Source organism: Vulpes lagopus, chromosome 4 (genome assembly GCF_018345385.1).
Source record: "Vulpes lagopus strain Blue_001 chromosome 4, ASM1834538v1, whole genome shotgun sequence".
Lineage (NCBI taxonomy): Eukaryota > Metazoa > Chordata > Mammalia > Carnivora > Canidae > Vulpes > Vulpes lagopus.
The window spans coordinates 46,771,682-46,791,254 of NC_054827.1; the positions used below are offsets into that span (position 1 = coordinate 46,771,682).

The 19,573-nt window shown below is 60.4% G+C and overlaps 2 protein-coding genes across 7 annotated transcripts; both read left to right on the forward strand.

The window, feature by feature from the left end:
* The first annotated feature begins 345 nt into the window (after window positions 1–345).
* On the forward strand, window positions 346–7,995 carry POLM (DNA polymerase mu). Of its 6 annotated transcripts, XM_041753862.1 has the most exons (11): window positions 351–805; window positions 2,044–2,230; window positions 2,877–2,975; window positions 3,103–3,273; window positions 3,876–3,947; window positions 5,331–5,451; window positions 6,579–6,711; window positions 6,868–6,970; window positions 7,070–7,315; window positions 7,384–7,467; window positions 7,762–7,995. In XM_041753862.1, exons 1-11 carry the CDS (start codon window positions 513–515, stop codon window positions 7,846–7,848), a joined length of 1,596 nt encoding a protein of 531 aa, XP_041609796.1. In that variant the 5' UTR covers window positions 351–512; the 3' UTR covers window positions 7,849–7,995. The 6 variants fall into 6 exon arrangements, with proteins under 6 accessions (XP_041609800.1, XP_041609799.1, XP_041609798.1 ...); XM_041753866.1 differs by lacking the exon at window positions 6,868–6,970 and having other exon boundaries at window positions 346–805; window positions 6,587–6,711; XM_041753861.1 differs by having other exon boundaries at window positions 353–805; window positions 6,868–7,315.
* An 8,788-nt stretch (window positions 7,996–16,783) lies between these two features.
* On the forward strand, window positions 16,784–19,192 carry PGAM2 (phosphoglycerate mutase 2). Its single transcript, XM_041752917.1, has 3 exons — window positions 16,784–17,256; window positions 17,372–17,552; window positions 18,990–19,192. The coding sequence occupies exons 1-3, from the start codon at window positions 16,843–16,845 to the stop codon at window positions 19,154–19,156; spliced, it is 762 nt and encodes a 253-aa protein (XP_041608851.1). The 5' UTR covers window positions 16,784–16,842; the 3' UTR covers window positions 19,157–19,192.
* Window positions 19,193–19,573: the final 381 nt, after the last annotated feature.

Consider the following 19,573-nt stretch of genomic DNA (forward strand, 5'->3'; position numbering starts at 1 on the left):
ACCCACGCCACCCCCCGCCGCCGCCGCCGCCCCCGCGCTCACTGGCTCCGCCCCGCCCCGGCCCCGCCCCCGCGCTCACCGGCTCCACTCCACCCGGCCCCGCTCCCGCACTCACTGGCTCCGCCCCGGCCCCGCCCCCGCGCTCACTGGCTCCGCCCCCGCCCTCACTGGCTCCGCCTTGATTCCGCCCCCGCTGGCTCCGCCTTGACTCCGCCCCCGCGCTCACTGCCTCCACCCCGCCCCCGCTGGCTCCGCCCCCCGCGCTCACTGCCTCCGCCCCGGCCCCGCCCCCGCGCTCACTGGCTCCATCCCGCCCCGGCCCCGCCCCGCGCTCACTGGCTCCACCCCGGCCCCGCCCGGTCCGCCCCGCTCGCCCCGCGCCGGCGCACTTCCCAGCCCCTCCACGACATTTGCATATAAGGCGTGTCCTCCGGCGCTATTTGCATGGAGCCCGGGCGCCGCGCCGACGGGATCCCGGGGAGCGCCGGCGGGCCCGGAGCGGCCTGATTTGCATGGGGGAGGCCTGCTCGCCGGGACCCCCAGGTGCCGCTTCCCCTTCCAGCGGCCTTCGCCGCCTTTCTTCCGATTTCCGCGTGCCTTTTCCGGCGCCTGCCCGCGGCCGAGACAGGATGCTCCCGAAGCGGCGGCGAGCGCAGGTCGGGGCCCCCGGCGACCCTGCCTCCTCCGAGGCGCGCTTCCCCGGCGTCGCCATCTACCTGGCCGAGCCACACATGGGCCGCAGCCGCCGGGCCTTCCTCACGCGCCTGGCGCTCTCCAAGGGCTTCCGGGTCCTGGATGCCTACAGGTGCGCGCTGGAGGAGAACCTTGCGGCCCCGGGGCGGGGGAACGGGGCGGGAGGCGGGCACCTGCCTGGAGCGTCTTCCGCGGGGGGGGGGGCACCTGGGGGCGGCGCTCACGGGGGACTCTGTGGGTGTGACCTCGCCGGCAGGCCCCACCCCCTGGCTGTGGGTTTGAGGGCCTCAGTACAAAGTGCCCTGCTCAGAACTTTGCAAGTTACCAGCCACTTTCACAAGTGGTGTTTCTTTTCAGTTCAGACCATTGAAATCCAAAATGACTCACCTGGCAGCTGACCCCCAGGGCAGAGGGGCACCTGAGACTTTGGAGTCCAGGTTAACCTTTGCACTTCATGCTTCTGTGGCTTTTCTCTCAATACCCTCTTCCATAAAAGTGTGCTAGCGCCTCGGCCAGAAGTGCTTTGTAGGACAAGGAGAGAACCTACCAGAGGCTTCCTGAAGACCGAGGCGGGTGTGTGCGGTGGCTGAGGGCCCCCTGGCTCACGGCCTTCTGCCCTAGGTGAACCCATCTTGCTGCCCTGTTAGCCAAACTGCCCTCTCTCCTCCTGGCTGAGACAGTGATGGGAGTGAGGCTCCAAGATCGGCAAATATCAGCCACAGAGACATTGCTGAGGTTAAGGAAATGGGTTCCCTTAGGTTTGAAGATGAAAGAGCAAACAAACCAGGGGCCAGTGCCCCAGCTGCTCGCCCTGCCGCTCATTTGTTCTTTCACTCACTCATTCATTCAACCATTCCCCATGGTTAGACCCACTTGGAAAAGTTCAGTGTGCTGTGTGCTGTCTAAGCCCTTTTGTTTATTAGCTTGTTTAATCATTGTAACCATGCTACACAGTAGAGGTGCTGTTAATCTGCTTTAAAAGGGAGGAAATCAGGGCACAGAGAAGTGACCCGCCCAAGGGCTCACCGCATGTATGTGGCAGAGCTGGGGTTCAAACCCAAGCAGGCTGGGTCCAGCACTCAGATGAAGGCCCCTTGGTCCTGCCCCCTAAGGAACTCCTTTCTCGGGGTCCAGGGGAGAGGAAAACAGACAAGTTAGCAGAAGCGTGGGCTGGGCCTGTGATCACAGCTAGAGCAGAGAACCGCAGCTCTGTGGGGGCTGGGATTGCAGGGGTGTCCATCTGCGAGAAGGGGTGCCCGCCAGGCAGAGGGGACAGTAAGTGAAGGCCTGGTGGCACGGAGCATGGAGGGTGGATAGGGACCTCTGGCCTTCACTTCTCTCCCTGCCCAGCTCTGAGGTGACACACGTGGTGATGGAACAGACCTCAGCAGAGGAGGCCAGCCACTGGCAGGAGCACAGGGCGGCCGCAGCCTCTCCCCAGCGATGCTCCCGCCCGGCACTGCTGGACATAAGCTGGTTCACAGAAAGCATGGCAGCCGGGCAGCCGGTACCCGTGGAGTGCCGGCACCGCCTGGAGGTAAGCTGGGTGGCTGGGTGCAGGCTGTGGCTCGGTGGGACGGGCGACATGTTGGCTTCAGGTAAGGTGAGGGGTAGGGGTAGTGCAGACCACAGGGGCCCTGGGAGGCCAGGCCCTCCTGGTTTCTGCTCCTGTCATTGGTGTAAGCTCCTGGGGTCCACTTATTTTTAGCATTTTCAGGCCTTTCTTGCTCAAGTAGTGAGACAGTAACCCCAGGTGAGAGAGCACCAGGACCAGCAGGAGGCTGTCCTCGGGGTGCTGTGGGTCTGTGGACTCTGCCCCCCGGTCAGCGCTTCCTGGGCATGCAGAGCCAGGGGATGCAGGGGTGGGCTCAGAGTCAGGCTGCCCGCGGTGCTGCCCTGGCTCCACCTGTGGGCCCCCAGCCCATATCCCCGTCTGTGAGGTGGGGATGACGTGCGCTGCTGGTGCATGATTGGCAGGGTTCGGGAGGTGGAGCACGTGCATTGTGTGCAGCGACAGGGACAGTCCTCTGTGAGAGTCAGCAGGTGGCATCTGTACTGCTCTGGGGGAAGAGCCCCTCCTCAGCCAGCTCGGCAGGGCAGGGCTGCCTCTGTGCTTCCTGTCCCTATCAGAGGCCAGGGTCTGGGGGCAGCCTCCGAGTGGCCTCTGTATGGCCTGTCCACAGGTGGCTGCGCCCAGGAAAGGGCTGCCCTGCCCAGCGAGGATGCTGCCCTATGCCTGCCAGCGGCCCACACCCCTCACACACCACAACAGCAGCCTCTCTGTGAGCCTTGGGTTCCCAGCATCCCTGGGGTGGGAGCAGGCCCGTGCCAGCCTGGGGACAGGTGGCTGAGAGCTAGAGGGTGGGGAGTGAGGCACCCTTGCCCTTCACTAACAGCCTCTCCCTGCAGGAGGCCCTGGAGATGCTGGCGGAGGCCGCAGGCTTTGAGGGCAGCGAGGGCCGCTTCCTCTCCTTCCGTAGGGCAGCCGCAGTGCTCAAGGCCCTTCCAAGCCCGGTCACGGCCCTGAGCCAGCTGCAGGGGCTGCCACACTTTGGGGAACACTCCCGCAGGGTCGTCCAGGTAGGTGCTCAGTACAGTTAAGGGGTGGATCAGGAATGCAGGCCAGAGGTTGCCTGGGGGTCATGACACAGGTGGTCAGAGGCTGAGTGCCTATGGAGGCTGGCTTCCAGCTGGGGCCAGCCACCCTCCAAGTCCTCCTCTGTAAGTGCAGCCCACACCCGGTGGCTGGGAGGGACCAGCAGGACTGGTCGCTGGCAGCGTGGGCATCGGCCCCGCCGTCTGCGATGGTGGAGGGAACCCCTGCCTTGGAGCATTTCTTTTAAAATAGAAAGTATTTAAGGATCCAAGATATGACATCCTTGATGTGTCCTGTGAAGCCAGACCAGCTGATGGCACACTCACCACTGGAGGAGTACGTGCGGCCCCAAACAGACTCTTGAAGTCAGCTAAGCTTTTGAATGAAGTCCCATTGAATAGACCAGCTATGTCTTGAAAAGCAACGGTTTACACGTCCCAGGCCTGGTCATTTGTGTTCCCCGGACCCCGGGGCTGTGAGGCCAGGAGCACTGCTGCCTCCCGGGACCCTGCAGGGATGCAGCCGCCTGGTCCCAGGGGCCCAGTTCTGGTCTGCAGTCAGGCTGAGACCTGTGCCTTGTCCCTAGGAGCTTCTGGAACAGGGAGTGTGTGAGGAGGTAGAGAGAGTCCGGCTCTCGGAGCGGTACCAAACCATGAAGGTATGTGCTGGGATCCCTGGGTGGCGCAGCGGTTTGGCGCCTGCCTTTGGCCCAGGGCGCGATCCTGGAGACCCGGGATCGAATCCCACGTCGGGCTCCTGGTGCATGGAGCCTGCTTCTCCCTCTGCCTGTGTCCCCCCCCCCCCTCTCTCTCTCTGTGTGACTATCATAAATAAAATTAAAAAAAAATAAAGTTATGAAGGTATGTGCAGTGGGGAGCCCAGCAGGGACCTGGAGCCCACTAGCCTCCCCCAGATGACAGCACGGTTCCAACCCCATCCAGGAGGTGAGCAGGGGCGCCCACGGGTCAGAGAAGGTCTCGCCAAGGAGTGGCAGCTAGGCTGACACCCGATATGCGCGAGGCAGCCAAGCCGGGATGGGCAAGGAGAAGCTGGGGTTTAGCACAGGGAATTTTGTCGATCGCTCAGCACCATCTGTTCTCATTGGACCATCAGTGGAATATGCTCCAGTGTATCGTATGCTCCAGCACCTTAAACACAGCCTACCGGACGGAACTTAACCTTCTGGAGGGTCATGGAAACACTTGAGTCTATGGGGTGCTCATCCTTGCCCTGCCTCCCTGTGATCTCACACCCTGCTTGTCGCCCTGCCTGTGTCACAGCACACCTTCCACTCTTCCTGCCACTGCTGACCTGGTGAGCCAGAGTCTCTGGCCACCTCAGTCACGCTGCTCTGACACCTGTCCGGTCAGCCCCCGTTGGGGGCGTGGGGCTTCCCTGGCAGGGAGGGTCAGCAGGCTCTGGGAGGTGGCCCAGAATGTCGTGAGGGCCAACAGGGGCTTCAGAGAGGGAGCCACATATGAAGGACGGAGGGTCCCAGGTAGGTGCCTAGCGGGTGCCCAGACCCATAGAGAGGAGATTGAGAGTTAGGAGTTTATTGTCGTCAGCATGATTAGGTTGTTCTGAGCATGGTTTCTGTCGGGACCCGAGCTCCTGGTTTAGAGGAGGGAGGCGGCGATGGCCAGCATAGCCCAAGATGGGCAGGGCTCGCGGCCCCCAATGCCACCAGGTTCCTCCTCCTATCTGCACGCTGGCTGCCTCCACCCACAGAGACCTGGCCGTAGGAGGCTCCCCTTCCCTGGGTTACAGCCTCCACCACTGCACAGACCTGACCTCTGTTTTGCTTCCAAAAATTTCCAGGGAGGGGATTGGCTGGGGCAGGTGCCTACCTCTGCCGTGGCTGGCAAGGAAAGAGGTGACTTGCTGGCACTGAGGTGTGCACCCACCCTTTGTGGGAGAGTCGTGTGGGGCCAGCCACCCTGATGAGAGGTAGTTCCCGTGGTGTGGTTCCCTGTGGCCAGGCAGTGACTCCAGCTCCAGCCTGTGCTTCCTCCTGACCATGCTGTCCTCATCCCCCAAACAGCTTTTCACGGGGATCTTCGGCGTTGGGGTAAAGACTGCTGACCGGTGGTACCGGGAAGGGCTGCGGACCCTGGACAGCCTCCAGGAGCAGCCCCAGAGGCTGACCCAGCAGCAGAAAGCAGGTGAGCCTCAGAAAGGATGGGGCCCCGGGGCCCTGGTGGCACGCAGGCCCCTCAGCTGGGCTTCCTGGTTCCCACCTAGTGGGGTCCAGATCCATTGCAGCCCTTTCGTAGTGGACAGGGACAGCACGGTGGCTGCTGAGACCTTCTCACCTCCTGGTTGGACTTGGACCAGGGCCAGGCCTGGGCCTTTTACTCCTGATTCCAGAAAGGGAAGGCTGTGTCCGATCAGCCTGTGCTCTGTGGGGCTGGTGTCCTGGCACGCCTACTGATGGCACAGGGACCTGTGTGACGGGAGAGGTTCAGGACGGGGCCTGCTCGTAGCAGGTGGCACCTGAGAGCTTGTCAGCTCTGGGTTGAGGCCTGTCTCAGCCACTTACTAGGCAGGTCGACTTCTCTGAGGCTCAGTTCGCTGTGAAGCACGGGGTCTGTGAGTTCCTCCGTGCGAGCCAGCGGGTAGCGGGTGTTATCGCATTCTGTTCTCTCCATGTGGCCGGGGTTGGGGGCCTGCCCAAGGTGTCCCACAGCCCCGCACCCACCACTTCATCGAGCATCTTCCCTCAGGCTGGAGGGGGTTGAGACTCATGGAATCCTGTGTCCAGTGGAACATCGGGCAGTGTCACCACTGGTGCTGCTTAGTCGCCTCTCCCCTGCCGTGGTGAAGAGGGAACCGCCAGCAGCACTTACTGAGAGCCCACACTGCCAAGGGCTGTGGCCCCCCCCTCGGGCCTCTCCTAAGTGCAGAAGCAGACGTCCTCACTCCCCCCCCTCCCCGTCCCCCGCCACCCTCATGCAGGTGCTGAGAGGGCCCAGGGCCCAGTGAGGGGCTCCCTGAGTGCACAGCCGCCACCTCCACGTCTTTATCACCTTCTGGTCCCTTTTATGGATGGGAAACCGAGGCACTCAAAGGGTGCATTGTGGCTGCATCCCTCTCAGCATCCTGCCGGGCCGGGTGCTGCTGGTGGGAGAACCGGACGGGGGCACAGGGGCCCTCTGGCTTTCCCTTCAGCTGCTGCATGTGAATCTACAGGCCCCTCCAAGGGAGAGTTTGCTCCGGAAAAGGGAGGAGGGGCGGTGGAGAGCGCGAGCTGGTGGGGCCTGGAAGGTCAGGAGGGCTGTGCTATCCTCAGGGCTCCAGCACTACCACGACCTGAGCACCCCGGTCCAGCGGCCCGACGCCGAGGCGCTGCTGCAGCTGGTGAAGGCAGCTGTGGCACCCGTCCTGCCTGGGGCCACTGTGACGCTGGCTGGCGGCTTCCGGAGGTGAGGGATCTGGCATCGCAGCCATGGCCCTGGTCCTCCCCTGCAAAGGCACCAGAGGCCAGCCACGGAGGGAGGGCCTTCCCCACCAGCAGGACTCGGGAGGACACCGAAGCTACAGCCCCGGGGCGGCCCGCAGCTCAGACCGGACCCCCTCAGGGGGAAGTTGCAGGGCCACGACGTGGACTTGCTCATCAGCCACCCCCAGGAGGGCCGGGAGGCGGGGCTGCTGCCCAGAGTGATGCAGTGCCTGGAGAAGCAGGTGAGGGGCTCCCAGGCCTGTCCCGAGTGTGCGGCCTGGCCCTGGCTCCTGGCCCCCAGCCCCATGCCACGGTGGCCGCCGTGCCTGCTGTCCCCGCAGGGCCTTGTCCTGTACCAGCAGCACCACCGAGGCAGCTGCGGACACGCCGAGCCCCCGCCCCGCCAGAGCCACCCCATGGATGCCTTTGAGAGGACTTTCTGCATTCTCGGCCTGCCGCAGCCCTCAGGGGTGCCTGTGGGGAGCACCCAGGGGCCCTGCCCCACCCGGAAGGCTGTGCGGGTGGACCTGGTGGCGGTCCCCATCAGCCGGCTCCCCTTCGCCCTGCTGGGCTGGACAGGCTCCAAGGTAGGGTGCGTGCTGCGGGGCAGGCCTGGGGCACGTGAGCAGCGCTGCCACTCCTGCTCTCCCCACAGCACTTCCAGAGGGAGCTGCGCCGCTTCTGCCGGAAGGAGAGGGGGCTGTGGCTGAACAGCTGCGGGCTTTTTGATCCAGAGCAGGTGTGTTGGGGGCGGGAGGATGCCTGGGGGAGGACCCTGCTGGGGGGTAGCCTACTGGGGGAGGATGTGGGGGGAGGAGCCTGCTGGGGGGATGCCTGGGGAGGGATGCCCTGGAGGAGGAGCCTGTTGGGGGAGGAGCCAGCTGGGGGGGAGATGCCTGGGGAGGGATGCCTGGGAGAGGAGCCTGCTGGGTTCCCCCTCCCCTCCCCCCCCCGCCCCCCCCACCCTTCTCAAGGAAGCCAGCACAGTGGGGTGGGGGGCTCCCAGGCATTAACACCCCCACTCCTGTTGCAGAAGATGCTTTTCCACGCAGCTTCGGAGGAAGACATATTCAGGCACCTGGGCCTTGAGTACCTTCCCCCGGAGCAGAGAAATGCCTGAACCTATCCACCTGCCCGCTCTGCTCCGCTCAGCTCCAGCAAGCCAGGCCCTGTTGGCTCCAGGGAGAAAAGACCCAGCCCCCCCATGCCCTCTGGCCCCTGACTGGGAGCCCCAGCTATGTGGGGTCCTGCTCCCTGACCCAGGCCCCGTGGGCCCCAGGTCCTGCCCACCCTCCTCCCCCCCCACACCCCTCTCCCCTCTCCCACTTCCAGTCTGATGAAATGAAATGAGCACGTGGAAGCAACCAAGCTGTGTTCTGAATATGCCACTGGTGCCTGGGAGATCGCTGCCTGCTTCTGCCAGAGGCCACCTACCAGGGCCCCAGGCCCCCATAAGCTGCAGGGTATCACTGGGCACAGAGGGGCATCATGGCTGTGTGACCCTGGGCCTGTGGGGACGGGAACAGCACCATGTGTGCGGTGGGCGGCCTGCAGGGCCAGAGGTGGCGTATGGTGGTCTCCTGGACCCAAGAAAGGGGCTGGGACCTGGAGCTCTTTCCCACCAGGAGTCCTTGGGGCCACTGCTGGCATCTGCAGACAGATGGCAGATAGCGGGGCACAGAAGTAGGGAGCTAGGGGTGGGGAGAGGACTTGCCCCACTGCCCCCACCTCCCAGCCTGGCCTCCTGTCTCTGCGTTGGCTCGTCTAAGGTCCCCTTCCCAGAAGGCAGGTCCCCGTTCTGGGGATGGCGGGTCACTGGCGTCCCTCCCAGCTCCCAGCACTCCAGCAGTTCCCTACCTGCCTCCGGGGGCCCCCAGGGGCCTGGCACTCCTGCCTGCCCCCCTCTGCGACCCCGGGGCTCCTCTGCACTGCAGTGCTCTGAGCAAGCTGATGCCTCCCAGGGAGGGCCCTCTGCTGCTCACCCCCCAGGCATGCCCCAGCTTTGCAGCTCGACCAGCTGACGCCTTCCCTGGCCACTCACTGCATTTAAATATATTAAAGTAACACAGCGAGGTTGACCCTGGGGCATGCAGTTTGTGCCGACCTATTGAGCGCCACCAGGCCAGGCTTGAGAGCAAAACAGCCCGTCATTATGCCAGCAGACTGGGTTTCTTTGGGAATGGTAGGGCCAGGTGGAAACGCAGGAGGGACTGCTCTGCGTGCAAGTGCAAGTACAAGTCCCACGGAGGAAGTCAGGCAAGGGCTGGTGCGGGGAGGGGGGACACGGACGCCTCATGTGGGCAGCAGGGCAGGGTCCTCCCCGAGCCCCCTCCCACCTTCCAGACTCTTCTAGGGGGAGTCTCCTTCCTTCAGTGTGCCTGGTCGCCGTTGGGCTGGCCCGGGCCGACCCGTCCCATGGTGGCCTCGTTCTTGCGGGCCGGCGGTCGCTGTGGTTTCGCCGCCAGAGTGTGGTGTATGAGGAGTGGCCTGTGTGGGCCCCCGGGGGGCTGCCAGGCCTCATCCGCCCCGCGCCGTGTTCCATGCCACACGGAGCACCTGTTGAGAACAGTGGGCTTGTCCCTCCAGACCGTGGAGGGAACCGCTGTGGACTTGGACGTACAGGTTTTCATGGGAACGTAGGTCTTCCTTTCTCTAGGGTAAAGGGTGAGACGCAGGGGTTAGTGCGTGTGCCAGGGTCTAAGACTGGCCAGATGGCCCTCAGCGGCCACGCCGGCCCCGTGTGCCAGCTCACGCTGGTCTACACCTGTCGTGTCCCCAGTGTCAGCGTTGGGCTGTTTCACTGCTGTACCATCAGCATCCCCACTCTGGCGACGTGTCCGAGTTTTTTGTCCATTTCTTTTTTTTTTTTTTTAAGATTTTATTTATTCATAGAGGCAGAGAGAGAGAGAGAGAGAGAGGCAGAGACAGGCAGAGGGAGAAGCAGGCACCACACAGAGAGCCCGACGTGGGACTTGATCCCGGGTCTCCAGGATCACGCCCTGGGCTGCAGGCGGCGGGGCTGCCCCTGTCCATTTCTTAAAAACATTGAATTGTTTTCTTTTTTTTTTATTTTTTATTTTTATTTATGATAGTCACAGAGAGAGAGAGAGAGAGAGAGGCAGAGACACAGGCAGAGGGAGAAGCAGGCTCCATGCACTGGGAGCCCGATGTGGGATTCGATCCCGGGTCTCCAGGATCGCGCCCTGGGCCAAAGGCAGGCGCTAAACCGCTGCGCCACCCAGGGATCCCTTGAATTGTTTTCTTACTATGAATTTGAAGGCTTTTTGTGGTCTTTGTACACAGGACGCTTGATGCTACGACGTGTGGCTGTTCCTGCGTGTGCAGCTTGTGCTTTCCTTTCTTACTGGGGATTTCTCAGAGCAGCCGGTCTGGTTTACCAGTTATCAGTGGGCCGTTTCTCGTTTCTCGTGCTTTTGGTTATGTCTCTGACCCTCAAATCACAAACGTATTCTTTGTTTTCTTGTGTAGTGTACGACTTATGTTTTTTAAAAAATATTTTATTTTTCATGAGAGACACACAGAGAGAGGCAGAGACACAGGTAGAGGGAGATGCAGGCTCCATGCAGGAAGCCCAATGCGGGACTCGATCCCAGAACCCAGGCATCAGGAAGGCGGGTTGGATTTTGTCAAATGTTTTTCTTTTTTCATCTTTTGAAGTGATCATGTGTTGTTTCTGTCAAAAAAAAAAAATCTATGATATGATATAATAAATGGCTTTCAGATGCAGACCCCTCACCGTAAATTATGTGGTGTATAGTCCATTTTATTTGTTGCTAGGTTCTGTGCTGAAGCTTTGTGTTTGTGCATTCACAGCAGGTGGCATCTCCGATGTCTGAGGAGTGATGGGATCTGGGTGATGATGGCGTGGAACGGGCGCTTACCTCTCACTTTAACCAGCATGCGTTATTATATTTAGAGCAAGTGCCTCGAAGCCAGCATGGAATTTGGTGATTTTTAAAAGTCCAAACTAAAAAAAACAAAAAAACAAAAAAACCAAACACGTCCACACTATACCCTGTCTTTAATTTAGTGTGTTTGCCTGTGATATTGTGATGCGGTGAGAAATACAGAAGAGCGCCCAGATGGCTCAGTCTCAGTCAGAGACTGACTCTGGCTCAGTCAGAGAAACTGAGCATCTCTTTAAGCATCTCTTAAAATGAGTGGTAAAAATCACAGAGGGAAACAGGACATGAGCTACCCCTAACTCTGGGACACAAACAAGGAGCAGTTGAAGGGAGGTGGGCGGGGGGGGGGTGTTGGGGTGACTGGGTGATGGGCACTGACCTGACAGGATGAGCACTGGGGGTTAGACTATGTGTTGGCAAATCGAACTCCAATAAAAAATATACCAAAAAAAGCGCATCTGACTCTTGATTTCAACTCAGATCATGATCTCAGGATCATGATATCGAGCCCCGCGATCGAGCCCCGCCTCAGGCTCTGTGCTGGGTGTGGAGCCCCCTCACTTGCTTTCTCTAAAAACACAAGACAAAAAACATATTTTGGTCTTTCTGTCCACCTCCTGACCAGAGCTCCTAAATCCCATGAAGTGTCTTGGATGAAAGGAGTTTTTTGTTTGTTTTTTTTCCCCAGGTAGGGCCTGTGGGCTCTGGGACGGCTCCAGGATGGGGATGGGCACCAGAAAGACCAGGCCATGACTAGGAGCCTCACCCCGAGGGCCGGGCGGGGGGGGGGGCCCTCCGGAGACAGTTAACAACTAACTAGTCATGGCCGTGGGATGAAGCCACCAGAAAGATCCCAGGAAGGTGGTTTCGGCCCAGCTCCACAGGGTTGAGGATGAGAGGCAGTGGCACTCAGGACCCTTCAGGACCTCGCCCTGGGGGCCTTGTCATCTGGGTTTCATCGAGTTCCCCTGAGTTCTGTGAGTTGTTCTAGCAAATTATCAAACCCAGCGAGGGGGTGGTGGGAGGCCCAGTTTATAGCTGACCTGTCTGGCATCCGAAGCGGGGCAGTTTCGTGGGACAGAGCCCCTCATCCGTGGGGCTGACGCGTCTCCAGGGAGATGGTGTCAGAGCCTAGGTGGTTGGACCCCACTTCTCAGTGGGGAAGACTCAGAGCGGCGGGGTGAGCAGGAGTGCACAGGAGCAGAGGCAGCCTCCTTTGCTCTGCTCGGTGTGCAGCACACGCCCATCCCAGGCAAGGCCCTGCACCGTGGATGGAAGGGCCGCATGGTTTGGGGTTAGGCCCAAGACTTTGTCATTTTTTCTGTTTCTCCTTTCCTGCCCTGCTGCTTTCTTCCTAGATTTCTTTGTATACATGGTATTTAGTGGTTGTAGGAATGATATACACACTTTTCATAGACTGCTTCGACTTAATATCTTAGCACTTCATGTAGAACATAGCAGCCAACCCACCATGTAGGTCTCCTTACCCCTCAGGCTGTAGGCGGATCACCTCTGTGTACCTCGGAACCCCCAGCAAACTGTATGGTGATAAATTCTGAATTTAAACTAAGAAATAGGGCAGCCCGGGGGGCTCAGTGGTTGAGTGTCTGCCTTTGGCCCAGGGCGTGACCCTGGGGTCTCGGGATCAAGTCCCGTGTCAGGTTCCCTGCATGGAGCCTGCTTCTCCCTCTGCCTGTATCTCTGCCTCTCTCTCTCTTTCTCTCTGTATCTCTCATGAATAAATAAATAAAATCCTTTTAAAAAATAAACTAAGAAATATATTAAGTTTACATGACATTACAGATCTATAACTCTAATTTGGCTCTGTGTAGCTAGCCTTAACAATAAAAACTGCCAGTTGTTTTACCAGGAACAGATGGATTTTTTCAGGAATAAAAGAACTGCAATCTGAGACCCACATGCTGGCAAAACCTGAGGCAGGCCGGCGGGCGGGAGGCGGGGTACAGGGAAGCATCTGTCTGTCCAGCAGGGCTCCCACCTCCCAGGCCGGGCCCAGGGGAGGCCGAGCTAGGCTCTCCAGTGGGGTCCGCGGAGGGCCTCACTGGGAGGGCTGCGAGTGTCCCCTGCTGGAAGGTCCAGCTCCGTCTCCCTTACTGATTTTCACTAGGTCCCCCCACCCCCCACATTTTAAAAAAAGATTCATTTTAGGAAGAAAGCAAGAGCACAAGCAGAAGGGGCAGAAGGAGAGCGGGAGAGAGCATCCCAAGCTCGACACAGGGCTTGAGATCATGACCCGAGCCGAAACCAGAGTCAGATGCCTAACCAACCGTGCTGCCAGGCGCCCCTCTATACGTGTTTTTACGATTTTTGTTGCTCCTCCTATATTCTTGATGTTCTATTTCCCTATGGTACCATTTCTCTTCTGTCTGAAGAATTTCATTAACATTTTCCTCCAGAGCAGCTGCTCGAGGCATGAATTCTCTTACTTTTTCTTCATCTGGGATTATCTTTATTTCACCGGCGTGCCCAAGGGGCATTTTTGCTGGGTATAGAGTATCAGGCTGCACTTCTTTCAGCAGTTTATGAATATTGTTTGGTTCCTTCTGGCCCTTGTGGTTTCTGGTGAGAAACCCACAGCCTTGAAGAGTTGCTCTCCTACATGAAATGAATCATTTTCCTTTGGCTGAATTTGGAATTTTTCTTGGTCTTTTAGTTTTCATGAATTTCATTATGCCGGGTCTGCACAAATCTCAATTCTACAATACAGGGTCATCAGCTGCAATCACGATGCTTTACATTAGATCCTTAGACCTTGTTCATCTGACAGCTGAAAGTCTGTGCCATTTTACCAAACTCTCCCTATGTGCCCCACCCCCAGCTCCTGACAATCACTTTTCTACTCTGTGGTTTATAGACTGTACCTTTTTCTTTTTCTTAAGATCCCCATATAAGTCATACCCTGCAGTATTTGTCTTTATTTGGCTAATTGCACCCAGCATAATGCCCTCAAAATTTATCTATATTGTTGCACGTGCAGATGGCACGATTTTCCTTCTCACGACTGAATAATATTCCTGAATCTGTATTAAGGATGTCACAAATATATATATACATATAAATGTATATGCACATATGTAACTCATATGGACATAGCATATATATACAAACATGAGTTACAAATGTGTATATATACGAAGCCATAAGTAATCAAAACAGTTACTGGTGTAAACACAGACACATAGAAGAGAGAGCCCAGAAATAAACCCTCATGTTGTGGTAAATTAGTTTATGACCAAGGACCAGGAATGTACCGTGGGGAAAGGATAGTCTCTTCAATAAATGGTGTTGGGAAAATTGGACAGCCATATGCAGAAGGGTCCTAGGTATTCTCAATAGTATGTTGAGAGCCTGGATCTTGTTGAAATCCTAAGGAGAAGGTTGACTGTATTGTGTTGCAGGCAGTTAGGTCACCTGTCGCGTGCCAGCTGTGGTTCTTGTGGCCTCACCAGGGCAGCGGGGGGCCCACGGTGTACGTGGATGGCCAGACCCCACAGCTGCAGCTCAACAGAGCCCAGAAACTACCTGGATGACTCACCTAATCTCCCTCCTCCCCGCACCTGCCCTGACCCTTCACAGCTCCCGGGGAACTTGGATTCCCCTCTCCGTGGCACAGTTCTTGCAGCTGCACCCAGGCCTGGGCCGGGGCTGCCGGGGGCAGAGGGAAGGCGGCAGGTGGCTGGGGCATGCACCTCCGGTTGGAGGGTAGCTCCCCTCTCGGGGTCACGGGGGCCTGCCCGGCTGGCACTGCCATCACTACGCCACCTGCACATTATCACTTGGAGCTGGGGTGGGGACGCTGCAGGGCCTTCACTGCTGCTTTCAGACCCTAGGGCTTCTCCACAGCCCTTTCTGTCCACCCTGGGTGCATGTCCAGGCTTTGAGCGGGGCAATCCAGGATGGACAAACCGTGAAGTCGTCAGCGTCCTGTGGAACTTTGAACCTCCTCTCCTCACACCACCTCCCGGCTGCTACTTCTCACGCACCCGCAGCTGCGGTCAGGGGGAGAGTGGAGGGGGGCGCGCACTGCCTCCTCTGCGGTCTCATCCCACCACCCAGCAGGTCAGGCGTCAGGCCGTCTGTCTCCCTTCACAGAGGCGCAGGCCCCCACGGCCCGGGCCTCACCACCCCCAGTGCCTGAGCCGCCCGGCACAGGGGGTGTGCCCAGCAGGTACCTGGGCTGTCCCTCGTGTTGCCACCAAGGCCGGGGGCTGCGGCAGCCCCGAGGCCCAGCCCTCCCCCAGGCAGCAGCCTCCAGCCCCCTCATCGGCACCCAGCCCAGGCCATGCAGCTTCCTCTTCCCCCAACCCAAAGTCGCTGCCTCCCCCAGGGCTCCGCCACCCCCCCCTCAGGCCTCATTTCCCCCCCAGAGGCAAGTGACTAAAAATGCAGCTGTGCCTCCAGCAGCCCCTGGTGCCCCCTGCTGCACCCGTGGTGGCGCTGCCCCCCAGGGGCCTGTTGACTCGCTGGTCCCTTCGCCTGGAATGCTCTCCCCAGAGCAGAATCCGCTGCTCTTTGGGGCTTCTCCAAGGCTGCCGCTCCCTTCCCTGTCTCCACCTACTTGTTCCTCGTAGCCTGGGGGGATCCAGAGAGCCGTCTTGCACTGAACTTGGGCTTTCCGCCTGGCTCCCCACTGGCCCCCAGGCCCGGTCAGTGGTCGAGGCGACAGAGCAGAGATGTCGAGCTCGAGCAGCAAGGCCCACGTGTGGCACTGCTAGGCGGGTGGCCTCCACCTGCCAGCCTTGGGGTGGAGTCTCTGTCTGAGGGCCCCAGAGCTGGGAGGCCGTCCGTAGGGCAGACGCGGGCCGGAGGGAGAGATGCCAGGGCTTCGCATGCCCAGGCCCAAGGCTCAGCGTGGTAGCTGACCCGTCTGCCGGTCCGCCATCCACCCTTTTCCACTTTCAGACGTGCGACAGGGTGAGGCTGTGGATATAGGGACCCTCGGTGGCCTCCCTCCTGAGGCCGCAGCTCCTGCCCCAAGGGCCTTCATCCCCCCCACATCTGAACGCAGAGGTCTTGGGCTGGCCCCCCAACACCAACCTCGGCCCACTTGTGGGTGCTCCTGCTGAGCTGGGCACAAACCCCACAACCAGCGCCTTTGGTTCTGGAGGCCCCTGGAGTGCCTGACTAGGGTTTCTCTTTCTTCTTTTTTTTTTTTTTAAAGATTTATTTACTTATTTATGATAGACAGAGAGACAGAGAGAGAGAGAGAGAGAGAGAGGCAGAGACACCGGAGGAGGGAGAAGCAGGCTCCGTGCCGGGAGCCCGACGTGGGACCCGATCCCGCGACTCCAGGATCGCGCCCTGGGCCAAAGGCAGGCGCTAAACCTCTGAGCCACCCAGGGATTCCTGGGTTTCTCTTTCTTCTTAAAGGTGGTTTCAGCTGGGAGGGTCCAGCCTGGCTTAAGGGACAGATGTGCCAAGAACAGGGGCATCCTCCGCTCCCCTCTGGCCTGACCCCTCCACCTCCCCGGGGTGTCTTGCAAACAGCTCAGCTCAGCCCCTTGCACACAGCTCTGCCTCACGCCCCCTCCTGCAGGGACGCACTGCCCTCTCCAGGGCTCCGGCCCCAACCCACTCCCCTGGCTCTGCTGTGGCCACCCGGCCCTCGGCCCTCGAGGGACCGGCTAGTGGAGAGGATGTCCCAGCCCCTTCCAGCCTGGTCATGGGCAGGGGCCCCCTCAGGACTCACCCTGTGGGCAGGGCAGAGGGAGCTGGGGAGGAGCCGGATTCTTGGGGGAGCCACAGGCAGCCTACCTGTATGCGTGTGCATACAGACACGTGCGCCCGGGCACACACAGGCAAGTGTGCACCCCCCCACCTGACTCCCCGCTGCGTCCCTGAGGCCCCAGAGTAAGCTCGGGAAGGTTTTGTCCCTCCGCCTGATGGCCCCCGCCGGCGTTCCCGCCTCTCGCCTCTCGGTGGCGGCTCCGAGGCCCTGACGTCTGCCCTTCACACCCCGTGCCGCCCGGTGGCCTGCCGCCACCAGGCTATTTTAGGTGCTCGGGGCCGCCCTCCCCCAGGCTCTGCTACTGGCCACCTGCCGCCGCCTGTCGGCCTGGAATGCAGCCTGGCAGTTGGCCGGGGTGGGGGCTGGGGACGGCCGGTTATAAGGCCGGGCGCCCGGGGAAGGCAGCCGTCCCTTCGCAGCCCGCCTCGGTCCCGGCACCATGTCCACCCACCGCCTCGTGATGGTTCGGCACGGCGAGAGCACCTGGAACCAGGAGAACCGCTTCTGCGGCTGGTTCGACGCCGAGCTGAGCGAGAAGGGGGCCCAGGAGGCTGCGAGGGGGGCCCAGGCCATCAAGGACGCCAAGATGGAGTTTGACATCTGCTACACGTCCGTGCTGAAGAGGGCCATCCGCACCCTCTGGACCATCCTGGACGGCACGGACCAGATGTGGCTGCCCGTGGTGCGCACCTGGCGCCTCAACGAGCGCCACTACGGCGGCCTCACTGGCCTCAACAAGGCCGAGACGGCCGCCAAGCACGGGGAGGAGCAGGTGAAGATCTGGAGGCGCTCCTTCGACATCCCGCCACCCCCCATGGATGAGAAGCACCCCTACTACGGCTCCATCAGCAAGGTGAGCAGCCCAGGGCTCCGGGGGAGGGTCCAGGGGCAGCCCCCGGGGAAGGGCGCCCAGGGCCGCGGGAGGCACTGGCTATCTGGGGAGGGAACAGCAGTGTGGATGCCCCCAGGAGCGCCGGTACGCGGGCCTGAAGCCCGGGGAGTTGCCCACTTGCGAGAGCCTGAAGGACACCATCGCGCGGGCCCTCCCCTTCTGGAACGAGGAGATCGCCCCCCAGATCAAAGCTGGCAAGCGAGTGCTCATCGCGGCCCACGGGAACAGCCTGCGGGGCATTGTCAAGCACCTGGAAGGTGAGGCCACCCTCCCGCGGGGCGGGGGCGGGGGCGGGCATGCAAATCCTCATTTCAGCCAAGTGCGCCCTGGCCTGCGGCTCTGCAGATGCCAGCACGCATGGGAGGGGTTCACACGGTCAGTGGGGAGGACCGAGAGACCATTCTTAAAAAACACTTTGTAAACTTGTTTTGCTTGTGTATGTCCTGGGACACTGGAAAATGAGTGTCGCGCCGAAGGCTGTGGATGAAAGGGCCCAGGCCCTGTGTAGGGGCTGGGAGGCCTGGGAATGGCCTGGCCTCCCGGACACAAGCCTAGGCAAGCCGCGGGAGGGCCCTGCCCAAGGACACCCAGCCGGGGGGGAAAGGCGGGGCCGTCTGGTCCACATCCATTTGTTGTGTGACCCTGGTCAAGTCACTTGCTGGGGCTCAATCACCTTCTATGGGGTGGCGGGACTGCTCCCAGGACTGCCCACGCCCATCCCTAGGACCCCAGCTCACACCCACACCAAGCAAAGGTAAGACTAGTGAAACCTGGAGTGCAGGTGTGGAGCATTCCTGACCCCTGGCCCTCACTGGGTTCCCACTAAGGAGCACTGGGGGGTGGGTGGGGGACTATACCCTCCCAGCACTGCACACTCCTCCTCCGGGCTTCCTGTGAACGCACTCTACACTTTACAGATGCTCAGGACAGTCTAAGCATCCGAAAGGCCTTGCAGCTTGTTGGGACTATGGGAAGGGGAAGGAGGCAGGTAGGGTGGGGAGCACCAAGCCTCCTGCTCTAGGGGTCTACAGGTTGCTGGCCAGAGCAGACAAGTGGCTCCCCACCGCCGGCCTGGCCAGCCCCAGTCCACCCTCCCCACAACCACCTTGTGGCCGTCCCTTCCAGGGACTAGGTCTGGGAGAGAAGCAAAGAGGCCAGCAACAGTCTCCCACTGTCCGCAGACCTGGGGGGTGGGGTGTCGGAACTGCAAAGGTCGAGCTGCTATTCCAGGCCAGGGGCTGCGGAGGCAGGCAGGGTCAGGTTTCCCCAGGAAACCGTGCCCTTTCCACCCACAGGGCCTCCCCTCCTGGCCACAGGAGGCCCTTCTCGGTGTCCCCTCCACCACCAGCTGTCAGGAGCACCCTCGCTCTGGATAGCCAGAACTTAGGACACTCTAAATACCCAACATCCATCAATCTGGCCAGAAGAGACTGATGCCGAGCCGAGGGCCCAGGTCCCAGTGGCTCCAGTTTGGGGGCACGAGGTCCTGGTTTACCACAACTTTCTGCAAGCCACTTGGTCTCTCATTTCTGGCTGGACCTTCTTCAGCCCCATCTGCACTGTGGCCAGCTGCTGGGGGCGGGAGGGCTGCTGCCTGGAGGACTGGGCTCTGTGGCCCAGAAAGGTCACAGGGCCTGCTTCACGTGAGGGCGGGCAGCTGCCTGGAAGACTGAGGACTGTGTTCCCCGGCCCAGGGATGTCTGACCAGGCCATCATGGAGCTGAACCTACCCACAGGGATCCCCATCGTGTATGAGCTGGACCAGGCGCTGAAGCCCACCAAGCCTATGCGGTTCCTGGGTGACGAGGAAACCGTGAGGAAGGCCATGGAGGCTGTGGCCGCCCAGGGCAAGGCTAAGTGAAGGGTGGGCTTCTGGCAATAAAGGCACCTCCTCCTACCACCTGGAGTACCGTGTGACTGACCCCAGCATGCCCAGGCTCCCAAAGCTTTGAGCTTGGGGTTCCACAAACCTGGCCCAAGGGTGCTTGGCCCCTGCTGCCCACCTCCATTAGGTGTGAGGGCCCCAGGAACCAAGGGCAGGGGTCTGGTCCCCAAGTTGCGCTATCAGGTAAGTTCTTAGAGGCCCCCTATGGTGATGCCAAAAACTGAATGACCACCTGGTAACCCTGATCTAGAACCAGGGTGCCTGGGGTGACCCAGCTCTGCCCAGGCAGCAGGGACAGCAACCATGGCCAGTTTCCCCTAGATGGGGTGTCCTCTGCTGTCCCTGCAGCCCCAGGGTGAGGGGCATGGGGCAGGGGTACCAAGCACCACCTCC

What these genes read in the sequence shown, in the direction of transcription:
- POLM (XM_041753861.1), top strand. Translation starts at nt 513, where the DNA reads ATGGGGGAGGCCTGCTCGCCGGGACCCCCAGGTGCCGCTTCCCCTTCC. An exon ending in CGGGTCCTGGATGCCTACAG is followed by an intron (nt 806 to 2,043) that starts GTGCGCGCTGGA and finishes CTCCCTGCCCAG; the next exon opens with CTCTGAGGTGACACACGTGG. An exon ending in AGTGCCGGCACCGCCTGGAG is followed by an intron (nt 2,231 to 2,876) that starts GTAAGCTGGGTG and finishes GCCTGTCCACAG; the next exon opens with GTGGCTGCGCCCAGGAAAGG.
- PGAM2 (XM_041752917.1), top strand. Translation starts at nt 16,843, where the DNA reads ATGTCCACCCACCGCCTCGTGATGGTTCGGCACGGCGAGAGCACCTGG. An exon ending in ACTACGGCTCCATCAGCAAG is followed by an intron (nt 17,257 to 17,371) that starts GTGAGCAGCCCA and finishes GGATGCCCCCAG; the next exon opens with GAGCGCCGGTACGCGGGCCT. An exon ending in CATTGTCAAGCACCTGGAAG is followed by an intron (nt 17,553 to 18,989) that starts GTGAGGCCACCC and finishes TCCCCGGCCCAG; the next exon opens with GGATGTCTGACCAGGCCATC.